This window comes from Parambassis ranga, chromosome 1, assembly GCF_900634625.1.
Source record: "Parambassis ranga chromosome 1, fParRan2.1, whole genome shotgun sequence".
NCBI lineage: Eukaryota > Metazoa > Chordata > Actinopteri > Ambassidae > Parambassis > Parambassis ranga.
Genome location: NC_041022.1, coordinates 20,963,112 through 20,980,689, shown reverse-complemented (window position 1 = coordinate 20,980,689; position 17,578 = coordinate 20,963,112). Strand labels below are relative to the sequence as shown.

Genomic DNA, 17,578 nt, shown 5'->3' with positions numbered 1-17,578 from the left:
GAAAATGTGGGGGTGGGGGGGAAGCAAACGAGGAAGGTTTGAAGAGCAAAGTCGGGTAGGAGTAAGTGCAAGCGGATAGGATAGAAAGGGGAAGGCAGAGATGGAGAGGTGAGGAATAAGGGAATGTAGGACAGGGACATTAGTAACAACAAGAATATGTGGCAGCAGTATACACCATGAGACCATACTACAGTGCACTCAAAATTAATTACAAAAATGAACTTATTGTAGTGTCGAAATCCAGACCTTTGTTATACTAAACTGTAAATGTAACTTGCTGTGTAAGTGACAATTATCTTTGTAGCACAAACCAGCTTCTAATGTAGCGGTCAAAGGCTCTGCACACCACAGTGACTGCTGAAGGAGCAGCAGGTTTACTTGAGCATCGTTTTGATGTGTCCTACTGTCAGCGTTTCTGCTGCCAGGAGCAGATTTTACAGACTGTCCGCCTCTCTCTCTTCTTCACTTCACAAAGCCCCAAATCTGTTCCTTTCTCTCTCAGAACAATCGCTTAATCATGTTTTAGAGGACGAGAATAGGAAGAGTGTGATGGTGTTTGTGAGCTTACATGAAAGCCTGCCAATCATAAATGTGAGGAAGGACAGTGTGCATGTGTGATTGGGTTTTTGTTTGTATGCGGTTCTATCAAAAGGGTGAGGAAGACCGAATTTTGTTCATCGGTGTGTGTCTGTGCATGTGTGTAAATGAGGAAGAATTTTGTTTGCCAGTGTGTGCTTTTACATGTGTGTTTATATATAAACAGAATATCTGGTTTAAATCATGTTTTGAAGAAGTGTGTGCATGTAGACATGTGTACTCACGCAGCAATAGACAGGTTGGCAGCCGAAAGTGGGCTGACCTCTGCCACTTCCTTAGCCTTTTGTAGTGCTGTCTTCTGATTGGCTGCCTCCTCTTGTTCCTCCTCATCCTGTTATAGAAAAAGAGTTTTTGGTTTTAATTTGAATTTTCATTGCTAAGCCATACCGTAACAAACAGGTGCTTTGATTTGAAGGGATTGTGTACCTTTGTAAGCTCCTGGGCGTTGGCCAGATTGTCGACAGCGATGGCCAAGAAGACATTCAGCAGGGTGTCTGTGGAGGCAGAAGCTAAGGAAAAATACTGATCCTGCAACAGGCGGTGTAAAGAACACAGTGGAGAAATGAGAACAGTGCATTTGTGTTCATATACATGTACTGTCTGCACTGTATATGTGCACTGTATATGTGCTGAACATCTAAACGTAGGATACAGTTGCCAAAGAGTGTGAGGACGATGAAGAAAATGGAGAAGACCATCCCTTTGTCATTCACTCCTCCCTGCGATTCAATGCCATCATACATCACCATGTTCCAGTCCTCTCCTGTCAGGATCTACACAGACAGACATGTTCCTTTTGTTGATTGAATGTATTTATCAGTCAAAACCACTTATTTATGTGTTACAACCATATCAAAGTGAAAATTAACCACATTGTTTTTTATTTTTAATGAGAATCACAAAACAATGAAGCTGTTACTTAAAATGCCCCAAAAGATACTTGCAACACGCTGACACACAACAGACACACACAAACAGTTGGCCCCTGAGTCACTCAGAGACAATAGAGAAACACAAATTGCTTTTAACAAAGGATGTCTTTTTAACTGTGTGCAGAGAAAACAGAAACATGGAGACTGCAGTCTGAACTGAACAAGTCATCTAACAAAAATGATGACAAAATGACATGACAACAATGGGACTCTTCAAATTTCACTCTCATAAAGCGCTTCAGCTGGGCTGAAAATGTACATGAGTATGTATGAGTGTGCTTATTGTGATGTTTAGAAAATCCAGTGACTCATGGTGAAATTTGGAGAAGGACTGATCTTTCAGCTACAATGAATGTGTGCAGCTGAACCATTTAAAAGAAAAGATAAACTAAAACAAAAAAGTGAGCAACATATCTGTTGTTTAGTAATTAGACAAAGTCAGATTGTACAGCTCCTTCTTTCTGTACCTGAAACACTGTCATGATCGCTGCTGCAAATGTGTCAAAGTTGGTAGGCGGTGTTCCCGTTTCAAAGTTGAATCTGAGGAACAGACAATAAAAAACATTAATAAATTGTACACAAGCACATTTTAAAATGAGTAATGTGCTTGTTTTTAAGTTGTCAGTGATACTGACTGTCCTCCAAACAGCTGCATCCCCAACAAGGCAAAGACCACGATGAAGAGGAAGAGGAGGAAGAGCAAACTGACAATAGACTTCATGGAGTTTAGGAGAGAAACAACCAGGTTTCGAAGAGGAGCCCAGTACCTGAGGAGAGGGAGGAGACAATTCCATGTTAGAGGAAGGTAATCAATGAATATATTAACCTTATGAATAAAATCAGGAGGAGAGGAAGTGTGCGCGTGCACACAAACACACCAGCACACACACCAGCACCACGGACAGCGACTTGTGCTTTAATAAACAAATAATATTTTAACTTCTATTAATAACATAATCAACAACAACAGTCATAAAAATAATGATAAAATATGTCTTTACACATGGCAGCTTAAGCCAATATTATTATTACAGTCATAACCGTAATAAAAATCTCAAATCAGTGCCATTTTTCAATGATAAGAATCCACTGAAAATTTTTAAATATTGCGAACATATAGGGAGTTACGGTTATTTGAAGTGCACGTGTCACTTTCTGTTGCCAGCGCCAGCTTCGTTTTAGAGGTACAAACTTAAATTCCCTATGATCTGTGGATACGTTTAAATAGCTGGAAAAGCCCTTTCTAAATAAACTGTAACTATTTATAGTATTGGCCATTAAATCCTGGTGGTAATCCCCCCAAACACAAATTTTTCTTCCATTGTCACCACACCACCTCTCCTTCATGTGGGATCTGTCCAAATGTGCAGCATCGTGACAAGCAAACAAAGTTAACAAACAAAACCCAATGATGCGCACAAGCCAAAACCAATTAAAATCGCTCCTGAAGAGAGCGTCAAAGAAGTGTCAAAGTGCCAAACCATCCAAACTGTTTGGATGTCACATTGGTGACAATCATTTCAATTTCAAACACCATAAATTTCTTTCATATCAGCAACACGGATGTCAGTCTCTCAACATGATCCTCATTAGCATCATTGTCTTATTTGTGTGTGAGTGAGCTGATGGCAGTGCATGTGTAAGAGGGTGAGTGTGAGACAGTCTTACTTGGTGACTTTGAATATGCGGAGCAGTCGCAGAGCTCGTAACACACTGATCCCAAAGGATGTTCCTGGTTTTATGGTGGCCCACACAACCTCGAAAATACTGCCCACAATTACCTGCATGCAGACACACAAGACACCATTTGAATATTCTAACATGACAAAATAACAAGATTGTGCTTGGTTATATGAGCTGAGAGACACAAGTGTTTATTTTGTGTCTTCTAGCAGAGCCATTAGCCTGTACTGACAATAAGTCCAGCATTTTGTGTAAAGAGTTGTAAAAACTTCTACAGATCAGGTTTTTGTATATAAAGTTGCTTTGCTGTTGTATGTAGATCATCTTTATCTGCATGCTGGAGCTGCTTCTTTGCCACATGTATGCATGGATCTAAATGTTTATATTGCAACAGATTTAGTAAAAATTTGTACTAAGAAAGTGCTGTGTAAATGTAAATAAAGAGTGCTTCAAGAAAACAACAAAAATTACATGTCCATCATCCAACATGGTGGTCATGGTGCACTGCTTCATCCAAAAAGTAATTCATTTTTGGATGAAGCATTATCCAACACTCCTAATAAATACAGATTTATGTCACCATGCATTAGACAACAAGTGTATCCCAGACAGCTCCATTGCTTTTAACGGTCCACTGCTTATAGGCTTTCAGTTTGATTGTACTAAAAGGATTTATTTTTCAAAAGTTGAATTGCATTGACAAAAGTTTTCTCAGTTTGCAAGATAAACTAGAATTCTGTTCACAGCCACTTCTGCCTTCTTCATCAGCTCAGATGATCAGGAAGCAGCTATTAAAGTTTTGTAGAAACTGACTCTAATATTATTGTGACTCTCTGGTCAGATCCTTTGCCAGCTGACTAAATATAGTATAGTATGTAGATGGAGAAACCTGTCAATAAGTCCCAGCAACAATTTCAGCATGATTAATTAATGCACAGTTATTGCACATTTTGTGGAAAAGTGACAAAAGCAGAGCTGAGTCTGTTGTGCGTCATTGTTCATTTTTCGCAGGACAACATGAGAAGAATCCATTTCTCAAATCTGCTGATTGAATGGACTGTCAACAAAACCTGATAGTTATGAGCCAAATGTGTTTTTCCACTTAGTCACAGTGTGTGTGTGTATGTCTATATTTGCGTATTTCTGTGTACACTCACCACACAGTCGAAGCAGTTGAAGGAGGAGTGGAAGTAGGGCTGGATGCCCAGACCATACATCTTGATCAGCATCTCGGACATGAACAAACCGAGGAAGATAAACTCTGCATAGACTGGAGGGAGGAAAGAGAAAGAGAAGGTAAAGGAGTGAGGATGTGAGGAGGGAATGATAAGATGGGGCAGGGAATGATATGGATGTGTGGACAGAGGAAGGTGAAAATGAAAGAAAGTGAGGTCACAGAGAGAAAAAAAAAGTCAGAGAGGAACGAAATCAGATAAAAATGACAAGAAGAAGAGGGGAGAGGAGGGAAAACAAAGCAAAGGAAGGGATGAGAGAGAGTGAGAGAGACTAAGATGAGTGGAAGTCAATAGTGGTGCGGGCCCAGCGGTGTATGACAGTCTGGTGATGAATGGACTCCATCAGTAACTACAGCTTCATATGCTAATGACACTGGATACCAGCCAGGGACTGATTCTACTGACTCTGTGTGTGTGTGTGTGTGGTGGTCATGTTAGCAGAAGTATGTCTGCATCTAAAGCATACAGAAAGTTACATTTTGGGCAAAAAGTCAGATAAACATGACCTCAGTAATGCATTATAATTGATACTGAATGGTTGTAATATTACAACCCTAAGTTGGCAGCAACAGTCCAAAAAATGATCATGTATGTGTAACTTCTGTTTAACATGGAAGAAAAACAGAGTATAAGTTCCAAATAAAATGTGTGGCTAATAGAAAAAACAGCATATTTCTGCTCTTTAATGGAGTTAAAATTGTAGGCTTTGTTTGCATGTGTAGGAGGACACAGTGCACTTGAAGTGTAAAAAGATGATTCAGGTTGGAACGAGGTAAGAGTGGGCAGCAGCCGTGATTAAACTGTTCTATAAAGCCACAGAACATGCAGACTCAGATGTTGGAGGTGTTAGCACTGAGTTTGGCTTCCTATATACAGAAGCACCTCTAGAGTGTGTTGGGGGCAAAACCTCACAGGGGGGCCCTCCAACATGTGTCCATCAAACTAAAACTTTATGTTATAAATGATCAGACACCATTTCTTTGGCTTTTGTTGTCATTAGCAATTTACCACAATGGCAGCATTGCATGTGATTGGATTCAGACAGGGGGCCTTTAGAGAAGTCTTCTACTGTCATTGGAAACTTTACTTTGACATCGCTGTACTGTCAGCCCTTTACGGGGTTTCAACTGGCCTGGAGCACCAACAAGTTCCTTGCCCATCAGTCCAATGTGTGCATGTTCATGTGACCCAACCCACAATATATCAATGGAATGTTTCCACTCTCTTGTGCAGTCTTTCATTTGTGTTTACTCACAGAGGAAGTCAGAGAGCAGCTCTGGCTGGTCATAGTGCACCACAGCCACACAGATGGTGTTGAGTCCCACCAGGCAGAGCACTGTCCAATAGAAAGCCTGCGTCTTCACTATCTTGCGGATGAAGAAACGCATCCGACGCTCCTTCTTACTGTAATTGGTGTTCTCCTTACCGCTCTTTATACTAGAGCGTGCAAAACCTGCAAGAGGATGAGGGAGATGTGATGCTTTTCTTGCTTTTCTCTAAGTACAGTATACACAGTTTAAAGTAACAGATTGACACCCCGATCACTCTCTTGTGATTCATTTTCTATTTTGACACAACAAAAAAAGACTTAGGATCTCATCGTTTCTTGTTGCAAATGTCCTTACAGTTAACAATCCTGCAAAAGACACTTCTCGCTTTAACACATGACTTGAAATACACTCCTGAAGTGAAATTACTGGTGTGAGCGAGCTTTGAGAAGAGGTTTCTATCCTCACACATTTCTATCTCTCTGCTTTTCTTACCCACTGCATCTCCCATGTTGTCCTCTCCTTCCTCAGGGTTCAGCAGCTCTGTCTTGTTGTTTTTGGTTTTGATGGTCGGCCTTCGCCTCGAACCTAGCGAGAGAAAAAAACAAAAAACAAAAAAAAAACCTTTCTTCATCTGTCTCTCATGCTTCCCACAAAGTCTGTCACTGCTGATGTACTGTGCTAAACCCGACATTTACACATTTAAATGAGCAGCTCTAAAATTGCAAGGCGTCGTTAATAATATATCACCAAGCACACTAGGTCAATGTCTTTCGGTACAATCATACAGACAATAAACAACATTACCATCAAAGTTTCCTGTAACATCTTCCTCTGCTAGAATCACCTCCTCTGTACAAATGACATAAAATAAGACACTGTGTTAGCTTTGGTGGTTTTCTTCCACCTACAATGTGTCTATATAAGAGCTCAAGCAGTGTGTGTCAGAGTGAGTGTGTTGTGCACTGACCTGCTTTACAGATCCACTCCAGGTATCCGTTGAGCTCTCTCTCAATCTGCTGCTGCCGCCTCAGCTTGAGGAACTCGCTCCTGTTCTCCACTCGCTCTCTCTCTTTGGCAAATTCACTGTGAGGAAATTGTCATTTGTTAAGACGTGTCATTTTGACGTAGACTGTAACAGAAAGCATACAGCAGTTTGAGGTAAAAAAAGGGGGACCAATACCCTGAGAGTACACCCAGCACCAGGTTGAGCATGAAGAAGGAGCCAATGATGATGAGGGGGATGTAGTACATCCAGTTCCAGGCACTGCCCTCCACATCATTACTCTGCAAGAGACAGACACACATCTGATTACTGTTGTCATTTATAAAATGTGTATCTTCTGATAAAGACATTTGCTGCTCTTGTACACATCCAATACATTCTAAACATACAGTGTAGTGTGTATTCATAAAGTCTAACAGGCACTCTTATCTTCATTGCCTTGGTTAGAGGCATTAGAACTGTTGGTTGGTTGGTATGTCACAGTTATATTTGAGGGATTTGGGAAGTGTCAATAGTTCCTTTAAAAAAGTCACACATCTCTCTGAAGTCCTGGTTCCCAACTTGAGTTCAAAATCCCCTTAAGGGGTCGCCGGAGATCACAGAGGAGATTGTGACTCTAGGTTCTGACACATGATTTTCCTTTTTATTATCTTCCTTATACAAACATAGAACTAAAAGAAGTATGGACCACAGGGAAAACATTATAGATGCTGAAAGGTGTGAAATCATTTGAGGTGAGGGGGAGCTTAGCCTTTTTTAGATTCAAGTGGAATGGCTACAAAGAAAAGAAGGGTGGGATCCACTCTTATATGGGATGACAAATATTTAAATGTTTAGAAGAAATTGTAGTTTTGGGAAGAGTCTCAAAAATGTTAGAACCTAGTTACATTGAAGTGACATCTGTGTAAATCTTGTGATTAATGCACCACAAGAAGAGGGAAATAAAGGAGAAGTTTGTTGGTTTACAAATCCTAAAACTGCTTAAGGATTCATTGTCAATGGACCCAAGGAGGGCTCTGTCCAGACGTGTCCCATTTTCTACCTAAAAGCTTGACCTGGATGCAGAGTAGGTACGTTCAGAAACAGCATGCAAGCCATGTGTGGTGTAATGTTACAGCTGCGTCTGCTACATCACGTACATTGATTGCACCGAGGTGAGCGGCAACAAAATTGTCTGACACTGTGTCACGTCCTACTTTCTCCAAACAAACTCAGCTGACAGTCACAGAAATCAGATTACAAGAGGATATCATGTTTCTGCGTGAGGCTCTAATGGAACTATCAGCTGATTATTGCTGCTGCTGGAGTGCTGTGTGCATGGGTTAGGTTTTATACTGCATGGTACAAAGCGAGCAGCCCGTTCTCTATTAAACTTTCATTGGTTTCCTCCTGACTGCCTGTGTGAGTGTGGAAGTCAGCCTCCATCCATCAGAAAAGATGTTAAATATAGAGCGAGACGGACCAGAATAGAGAGTGGAAGGGGAAGGAGGCGGAGAGGGAAGGAGAGCGGCTCTGAAGGCAGGGAGAGGACAGATGAGAAGAGGAAGTAAAAGAGATAATGACTCAGATGATGGAAAATGGCTTTTAGACAAATAAAATGGTGTTTTGATTTATTTAGATGAATGAAATTTAAGCTCAACAGACAGCCTCCCTTGTAAGTCCTTCAATACAAAAGAGTCTTCTTTTGTACTTTACGTACGTAGTAGAGCATGTCTGTCCATCCCTCCATGGTGATGCACTGGAAGACGGTGAGCACGGCGAAAAGGATGTTGTCAAATTGGGTGATACCGTAGTTTGGTCCAAGCCAACCTTTTTTACACTCTGTGCCATTAGGACACAACCGTGACGGCAACGCTGTGCCACATGGCAGTTCATCCACTACCTCTCCTGATCAGAGAGAAAGACACACACACACACACAGTTAGACATTGTGATACAGATACAATGACAGACCTATTTCCCAAAGGACATCTGGGCTCATTAAAATACTTATGACTACATTCCATTTATCTGATTATGTATATTTAATGAGCATTCTGACATACAGAAGCAGATTTTATAATTAAACACTGAGACACTAGAAATGAAGCAGCTAAATGGTATGCAACTATTTGACTATTTGTCCTGTTCTTGCATGAAGAAAGGTAGGTACCTCACCAACCACTCTTCCGTCAGTGGTATTATTTTCTTACCTGTGATTTCATCGTAGCAGGTGGCATGGAATTTTCCCATGTAGAACTCCAGGCCAATGATGGCGAACATGAGGATGGCCACGAACAGCAGCAGGCCAATCTGCAGCAGGGGGATCATAGCCTTCATAATAGACTTGAGCACCACCTGCAGGCCTGGAGGACAAAGTGCAATACTCAGAGGAGGAACCTTTACTGGAGTGAGTACTAACTGTTTATATGTCTAGTATATAAATACATTTTAACAATGGCAGTTGGAGGTGATTTGTGATCACAATCACACTTACTGGGTATTCCAGACACCAGTTTTAGTGGTCGCAGCACTCTGACAGCTCGTAGCGTCCTCAGATCAAGCTGAGACCCCACTGATGACAAAATACTGCAGAGAAAATAGAAAGCACAGGAAATGTCATTAAATCAATCAAGGCAGAATCATCCTAAACCAGTGGTTCTCAATTATTTTCTGTCATGTCAACGTTAACTGTCATGTTAACTTTGTATGAGGCTAACTGTTTTTTTTTATTTAGCTACTGATGCTCTCACCTCACCATGCATGACTCGAGACTTAGAAATAACAAAACCTGAAAAGGGGGAACCAAAGTTATATACAACAGGAATACAAACAACACACTGTCTGATCATTGCATCTGACTGTGCCATATCATTAAAAACAATGTTAATGTAAATGCTGTGGAAACTGCTGCCATATTCCACATCAGTTGTGGGTTTTTCTTTACACACTACTTATGTGTGTGCATGTGTTTGTGTGGATGTGAAGCTCTGTTGTAAAGTCAGCCAGAGACAGGTTGGAAAATTCCATCCTCTGCCTTTTACGGAGGTGGAAGGCAGGGTCTGTCCAACCGGAGAGGGAGGGGAGGGGGGGAGTGCGGGGGCGTACAGAGGGGATGCGCTGAGGAGGAGGAGAGAGGGGAGGAGCACAGTACATGGGAAGACCTGACCTAAAGTCAGACATTATTAGAAGAAATATAAAGCACTGATAAGAGAAGACTTTCTACTTCTGCTTCCTTCATTGAAACTCTGTACACGTTAACAAAATTGCACACTTAGATAATTCTCTATCACCATAAATTTGCACCTTGTTAATTGTCTACTCACAATGTGAGTATTAACACTGTGCATTTGGTTCTACAATCTAACTAAAACAATGGCAGCAGAGTCTACATTTTGGTATCTCCTCCATTGCTCTTCCTGTTCCTCCATCCTTTTTCTTTACCCCAACCCCCTCCTTCATCTCTCTTCAGGTTGGTTGCTAATTCCAGTAAGAGGTAATTTATTAACAGGCACGGTACTGGCAGCCAAGCCCCTCATTCCCTCAATGGCTTTTTAACTGCCACGGCTAAAGGCCATGCTGCAGATCTGAAAAGACTGGACCTCAGCAAAATAAGCAAACTGCCTCAGTCTGGCATGATCTGAGTTAATGAGAGTTTAAAGAAAATAACATGGGGTGCAATGATGTGTACTAATATAGATTTGAGATTTTAAGTACTGCAACCATTGTTTTTTTTGTTTTTTTCGAAATGTATTTTCTGCACTTTGGTGCAGATATAGCACTACTGCTGTACAGGATCTGCGCTCTGTGCTTTTGTTGCAAACAATGTTTTTTTCATGATTAATGTCTCTATTTTTAGTCAGTCTGTGCTTTTTTCTGTGCTGTATTTCACACTAACCTCTCCTTCCCCCCTGGGACCAGTAACGCTTCAGGTACATTTTCAGTTTAACTTTATGCATGAATAATTTTAAGGATGAAGCAGAGGGTGTGTTTGCTATCTTGAATCTATATTCTAACTCTTTTTTTTGGCTCAGTCTCTCTGCTTGTTATTCTTTTCTCCCCTTTTTTGCTGTTTATTTTGTGTCAGTGCATCTGTTTTTTTTTTCTCCTGCATGTCTCATTTGAGGGTGTATGCAGAGCTTCAATATTCATTTGTGCGAAACGGCAACCATCCGCTCCGACAAACCGAACCTCCAGGATGCAGTCACCCCTGGCAACGGCTGAAACCTGCCCACAGTGCATTACAGTGGCCAGTAGAGGGAGCATCAGCTAAGCTGCCAGTAAGAAAGGGAGGGAGCAGGTGAAGAGGGGGAGGTGCATGGAAGACTGTTAGCGGAGGAAGAAACTGTGTAACAACTACATGAGTGTAAAAGAAGTGTTGATGGAAAATGTAGCATTGTTCATGTTTTAAAAAAAGGAGTTTCAATAATGAGAAAACAAATCTAAAATAATGATAACTTATTATCATGAAGAAATGGGGCCAATGGCTATGTAAATCAATGTTCATGCCTAGATAATGTTGTTTTTCAATTTTTAATATAATCTGTTAATTTTCCATTAGCTATTTATATAAGATAACAATGTCTCTTTTAAAGTCTGTTAGACATTTTTACTTGCATAGTCTGCTAATTGGTTGCTACTATAACAGTCATAGGAAAGATGTTACTTGTCTGTGTGTGTAACACAGCACAGAAAGGAAGCAAAAATGACACAAAGGCTCTTTTTAGGCTCCCCTTACATTTTCTGTTTCTAGGCTAATGCTAATCTTGAAATGCAACCTCTGGTATTTACTGCAGATTCGCCATAAACACTGTTCAAATTCACATTCCTGAATAAAATAACGCGGATTACACAAACACAGCATATCCTATGAGATTTGTTCTTATAAGACAACACTGGCAAGTCCCTGATGAAATACAGACTGGGATGAAAGAGATGGAGCATCCCTTAAGAGACACAGAGTGTGAGGAAAAGTGAGCAGATTGAAAAAGAGTGATAGTCCTGTGTGTCAAAAGTGTGAGATTCAACTACCGTGAGAAGAGACAATGAACCCCAAAAGAGAGGAGGAAAAGGGAGAGAGAGAGAGAGAGAGAGATAGATTCATCCACAGAGGTAGAAGGTGTTTGGACAGTGATGACAGAGGTTCTCACTGCTGGGCAACACCTAACAATCAACCTGTAAGCAATCAAGCAGCACACACACTATTTAGAGCATGCTGATATGCTAACACTGGGTCACACCTGTACTCTCATCTCTCATAGACGATTGTACACTGAGCCTTTAACACTGAGCTACCACTTGAATTTGGACAACCATGTCTAATTTGGCAAATAACTTCATAAAATAATTAAAAAAAAGTTTTCTAACAGTTGATGTTCAGAAAGTATCAGAAGAGAAGAAGAAGAGAGAAACTCAAACATGTGACAATTTGATGGTGATGATGACGAAGATGATGATGATTGATGGCCCTGATAAAGATCTCAGAGGTCACTTGCTCCCCTCCCTTTGCCTGGTCTCCCCCTGTTCATGGCATTGCCATGGCAACCGGCAATTTCTCTCTTTGCCGAGTCTCCACGGTTACCGACCTGCTCTCATTCATAAGCGTTGCCAGGGAAACGCAGCCCAGGCTCATTGATGGAATCTCGGCATTGCCGCAGCAACGGGGATGGGAAGTGGGTCTCCTAGCGATTGATTTTCAACCCCTACAAACCCCCGCATCTCCAGCCCACACACACACTATCCTCACCTACCCCCTGTACAACCTGTTCTGAAGCAGCTCTTGCACATGCTACAAACATTCACTGTACACACACACACAAGTGTAACTTCCCTCACAAACACAATCTGTGCAAGCCCTTGTTTTTACCGCATACAAACCGAGATGCACACACATCAGATATGTGTGCTCTCACTCTGCATGCACACACAGTCTATGAGCAGATGACAGTGACAAATGCAAAGCGACCCAGGTAGTATGGATGACCCACTTTATTCTGCAGCTTGTGAACACTAGAATTTTAGATTTTTTACATCACGCACACAGACACCCCTCATACACACAAATACATGAAAATCAGTTAGTGTTTGCGTTTCGGTATTTGGTAAACCAGATAAACCAGTACTGAAGGACTAGGATGTTATGCCACAATCCATTTTTGACAGTAATTCCCTGCTCTTTAATGCATACAGTTGAATGGCAGGTCATACATTAACTACCTTTAAATTTTGCAATTTAGAGTTCACAATACAAATGTTTTATATTTTTTACACTATAAACTTTAAGGACCACATGACAAGTGGAGTTCAGTAGTGTCAGATATCAACCTGGCGGTAAATATTTAATGCCACATTAAATAGAGATAAATAAATAGACAAAAACCATAACAGTAGGCTTTAGGGAAAAGCATGTTTAAGGCTGGGGCGGGACCTGTAGTGTCTCCTAGAGGTCATCAGCTGGAAGAGGTGATGTGTAAGGGGAGACAGGGCAGAGGCAGATAGAGAGAGAGGGGGTAAATACACCGAGGTTATTGCAAGTAAGCTGGCCGATGGAAGGAGAAAACTGATAATGTAAATCTTCTTTTGATAATGTGAACTAATCTGTCATCACACCTGAACTTCAGACAATGTCCAGAGAATTAAAAACCAGGAGTTTCTTTTTTTTTTTTTTTTTTTACAAACACTGCTCACACCTGGAAACAGTCTGTGCCCGACACACTCTTACACACTCTGATTGCTGTAGGTGAGGAAAATGAGGACTCATTATAGTGATGACTGATTTTTGAATTTATATCAAATCAACATGCACTTGAACACATCCTCAATATAAAAAAAGAATACACAATATATAAGGGAGGAAACATAAAAGTCCGGTGTCTGATGCAACTGAATGTGACATTGGAGTTCACATATGCAGCTCCACAGGGTGATGACTGGGAGAAAAAGGGCTTAAGAGAGGACACCTGTCACAATCTCCCGCCTGGTTTATCCCTCCTTAAGAACAAATACAGAGGCTCTCTGCAGGAAACACTGAGGAGATATAGTTACAAATTTATATGTTTGGATGCTTGTCAACTGGTTTTAAAATGTTGACAATCATCATCATGTCTTTGGTTTTTGAACTGAAATGAGAACCAGGTTATGATAAAAAAAGACTTTACTATAAAGCAGTGCTGACAATTGGATGTTTTTCATACACATCTCATGCAGGTTTTAAAATGAACTTACATAAAACATGCACTGTGTGTCTGACAGAGACTGTGCGTGCACTAATAACTGTGTCGTGTGTAATGCACGCTCTCACTGTGTGGCATCTTTGGCAAAAATAGTACAAACACACACTGACAACATGCAAGAGACTGGGACATGTTCCAGCTAGTGACTAGTGTATGAGCTGTAGTGCACTGTGCTTGTGTGTGTGTGTGTGAATGCATGTGCACATGGTTTATGTGTGCATGCTGTGGAAATAGTGTAGGAGTGCCATGTGTCATCACAGTGTGAGCTCCTGTCCCCTTAGTGTCTCCCACTGAGTCCTCAACCCTCAACCCCACCTCCACCCGCCCTGCTTACACACACACACACACACACACACACACACACACACACACACTCAGACATGTGATGATAGCGTACACACATGGTTAAAGGATTTAAACAATATGTTTGAAAGCAGTGTAATAAATACACAAATGTTGCTGGAAAAGAGCAAACATTTGAGGGTGAAGCGTAAAGAATTATCACATATGCTGTGTTTTATGCTGACTTTGTACACAGGATAGAAACATTAAAACAAATATAATAATTAGTAACTATTATTTGATATGACCACTTTGAAAGAGCAATAGTTCTCCTGGAAATCTCTTGTGTCCATGTTCTCCCATGAGCTCCCGGGCTCTGTCATGGTATCATTGCATACCTAAAATGTCTTGCACAGCACTATGTGACTGCCAAATAAATACATTCTCTTAGACACTGAAGAGGTCTGTGACTCAAACCAGTTATTAAATTTACATCTAAAAAAGAGCTGGATTAAAATGTGGTGCCCTTTGCTGCCATCCCCTGTCTCTCCACTAAATACTGTTAAAAAATTATAACCTGTCCAGCCATACCCATTCACTTCAGTTCTCTCGGTATAATCGGTCTGGAAGCCTTTCCCTTCTTAGCCAGATACACAAATCTAATTTGCTTCTGGCAAAACATTCACAAACCTGCTCCACTGCACATCATTTTAGATGTCTTTTGCTGATATTAATTTGGTTGTCCCTCTGCCTATGTCACACAATTTGTTTCCCTCATTGATTAGGATATATGTCTATCCAAATGCATCCAGAGGCAGTTTATTCTGCATCTGTTGGGACTGCCCCCTGGAAATCCAACTCAAAGACACCAGACCGACTCTTTGTACAGTAGAGACTAAAATAATAAATAAATATAATAAGGTTGAACCAAAGGTATGATTAATGTATCAACGCTGCAGTCTACATCATTGTTCTGGATTTTACTGTATACTGTAGCAGTTAATGTTGCTCTCCAAATCTCTCACACCTCTCCTCAGATTGGACATTAAGTGGCGGGACCACACCAGTCTCTGATGGGAGTCCATTTGGTTGGAGAGGAGGGGAGGTCAGCAGAGGAGTCAGAGGAAGGTAGATGGCAAGGGGGAGCTGTAATGGTTGCATCACCTCAGGGTTTAGAGCGTCTCCCTCTTATGTCATAAAGCCCCTCCCTCACACTTCATCAAACACACAAAAACATTTCACCTCTCTCTTCATTCCTCTCTGCTTTCTTCCCCTCTCCTGGTTCTTGAAGCTTCCGTTGGCAGAAGTACTCTGATTCTGACCACACTCTCCATCCTCATCCCCCCTTCCTCTTTCTTTCCCTCTGTTCATTTTCTCGCTCTTGGTTATTGCTGATCTCAGCAGAGTGCTAACACTCAGCTGATGGACTCTCTCCCATCCTCCACCCCCACCATTCCCACCATCTTTCCTCTTTTCCCTTTATTTCTTTCTTTCTCTCCATTTTTGCTTCTCTTTTTTTTCATGTAAGGAGGATCAGTCTGTGTATTTCACTCCATTCATGGACCTTTTTTACTTTATTATAATATGAGTTTTATTAACCTTTATTTATGTGGCCTAGAGTTGCTGAATGTGCTTTTCTGCAAACACTGGAACACTTTTCAAACTTAAGAGCATATTGATAGCTGGTTTTAAAGCAATAATGAAGCGAGTGTATTTTTCAGTAATCAGTTGGCAGTATTTAAAAACAAGTATTTTAAAAAGATAAAGTATACCAGAGGTGCCCTCTACAGCCTGCATCATGTATTCCCAGATTTTTATGCCTCAGTCCTTTAATCACAAGTGTCTGTTTCTTCTCTCCTGCCCACCAACGTCACTCAGTTTTTCCACTCCTCTCTCTCTCTCTCTCTCTCTCTCTCTCCGTCGGACCGGCTGATTGGCCCACCTGTCCCTCCGTCTCCTGCCAGCATGACTCCTGGACCTCACAAGGACACCACGTCTGGACTTCTGTGTCCTTGTTAGTCTGTCATTCCTCTCTATGTGTGGTGCACATGTGACAGGTCATATAATTGACTAATTGTGTGCACAATATGTAGCTTATACATGGACATTGTACATTCAATGTGAAAGGCAAAGAGAATATGACTGACTCTCCAAACATTTATTATAAATAATAAAGTGGAAATTGTGTCCGGATTGTGTGATTATCAGTTCACAGCCCTTATAAAAAAGAGTTGGAAGTTTGATCGCTGAAGGCCACTGAATTAAGAGATGGCCAAATATGAACACTTAACCGTGTTAAATCATGGGATGTTATGCCTCCTGAAGGATACTTATTGATCCTATGTCTGCAAATATCTGATGAGGGCCAGGGATGCCAAAGGACACCTCATGAAGATAGATGATGGTTCATGTGGGTAGCATAAACGACTGTCTTACCTTTACCACCCAGCTGCCCTCACACTGTGCATCTGTAGGTGTGTGTTTCTGTCTGTGACTCTATTTCTGTTCACAAGAGTGTGTGGGTGAGCACAAAGCACCACACAGTGAAGCGGGCTTTTAACAAAAAATGATTTTGTATAAAGTGACATGTCAACTACTTCACTGTTTTGTTAATCTGTTTTGTTCTCGGACCACATTAAAAGTGTATCATTTATCAAACTCACTGACTCACAAACTACCTTCAAAGTACACCTGCAAACTACATTTTTAAGACAGCAAAGACACTTTACATGACACTGTTAAGAGTCTATTTCTACTTACAGTCAAATACTGTAGGTTTGCTTAGGCATTTAAGCAATAACACCTGTCTATGGGTGTTTTCACACCTGGTCCCTTTTAAAAGAACCAAACTCAGGCCTAAATGGACCAAAAAGTGGAAGGGACCAAGTGTAAAAACACCCTAACATTGGGTTAAACTCAATGTCAATGATTTGACCTGGAAAAAAAAGGTGCCCCTCGTCATTCCATTGTGTCAATCATCTCCTCCTTGTCCATTAGTTTTTTATATCAGAGGAGCTCTATTATCAAACAAATGACCAAAGCTGAGTGACAAAGCGTGCACAACCCAACACCCTTTATGTGAGTGTTCATATGCAGCAGATAACCTGCAGGGCACCGAGTTGGAGGGTATAAGAGAACATATAGGAGAGTGATGAGCCTGTAAATGACTGCAGAGCAATAATGATAATGGAAGTGATGGCAAAAGGACAACTTTCAATCAACTACACACTCTGTGTGTGTGTGTGTGTGTGTGTGTGTGAGAGACCTCATCTCTCTCTCTCTGCTGGACTCAGTGTTTATAGAGCATTTTCTCACAGCAGGGACTGCACCCACTGTCGCACCTCTGCACACCATTTCTTAATGT

At 41.1% G+C, this 17,578-nt stretch overlaps 1 protein-coding gene across 1 annotated transcript in view; it reads right to left on the bottom strand.

Annotated features, from left to right (window-relative positions):
• The window catches only part of cacna1ab (calcium channel, voltage-dependent, P/Q type, alpha 1A subunit, b), a 95,942-nt gene that overhangs the window by 46,238 nt on the left and 32,126 nt on the right, over positions 1-17,578 (bottom strand). Inside the window, exons 4-18 of the mRNA XM_028413053.1 lie at positions 9,198-9,289; positions 8,914-9,066; positions 8,421-8,608; positions 6,899-7,002; positions 6,686-6,801; positions 6,523-6,567; positions 6,211-6,303; positions 5,703-5,900; positions 4,370-4,482; positions 3,198-3,310; positions 2,165-2,296; positions 1,997-2,069; positions 1,250-1,370; positions 1,024-1,091; positions 822-928 (exon numbers count right to left, since the gene is read on the bottom strand). Coding sequence (XP_028268854.1) covers positions 822-928; positions 1,024-1,091; positions 1,250-1,370; positions 1,997-2,069; positions 2,165-2,296; positions 3,198-3,310; positions 4,370-4,482; positions 5,703-5,900; positions 6,211-6,303; positions 6,523-6,567; positions 6,686-6,801; positions 6,899-7,002; positions 8,421-8,608; positions 8,914-9,066; positions 9,198-9,289 — 1,716 coding nt within the window. The remainder of the gene's footprint in view (positions 1-821; positions 929-1,023; positions 1,092-1,249; positions 1,371-1,996; positions 2,070-2,164; positions 2,297-3,197; positions 3,311-4,369; positions 4,483-5,702; positions 5,901-6,210; positions 6,304-6,522; positions 6,568-6,685; positions 6,802-6,898; positions 7,003-8,420; positions 8,609-8,913; positions 9,067-9,197; positions 9,290-17,578) is intronic.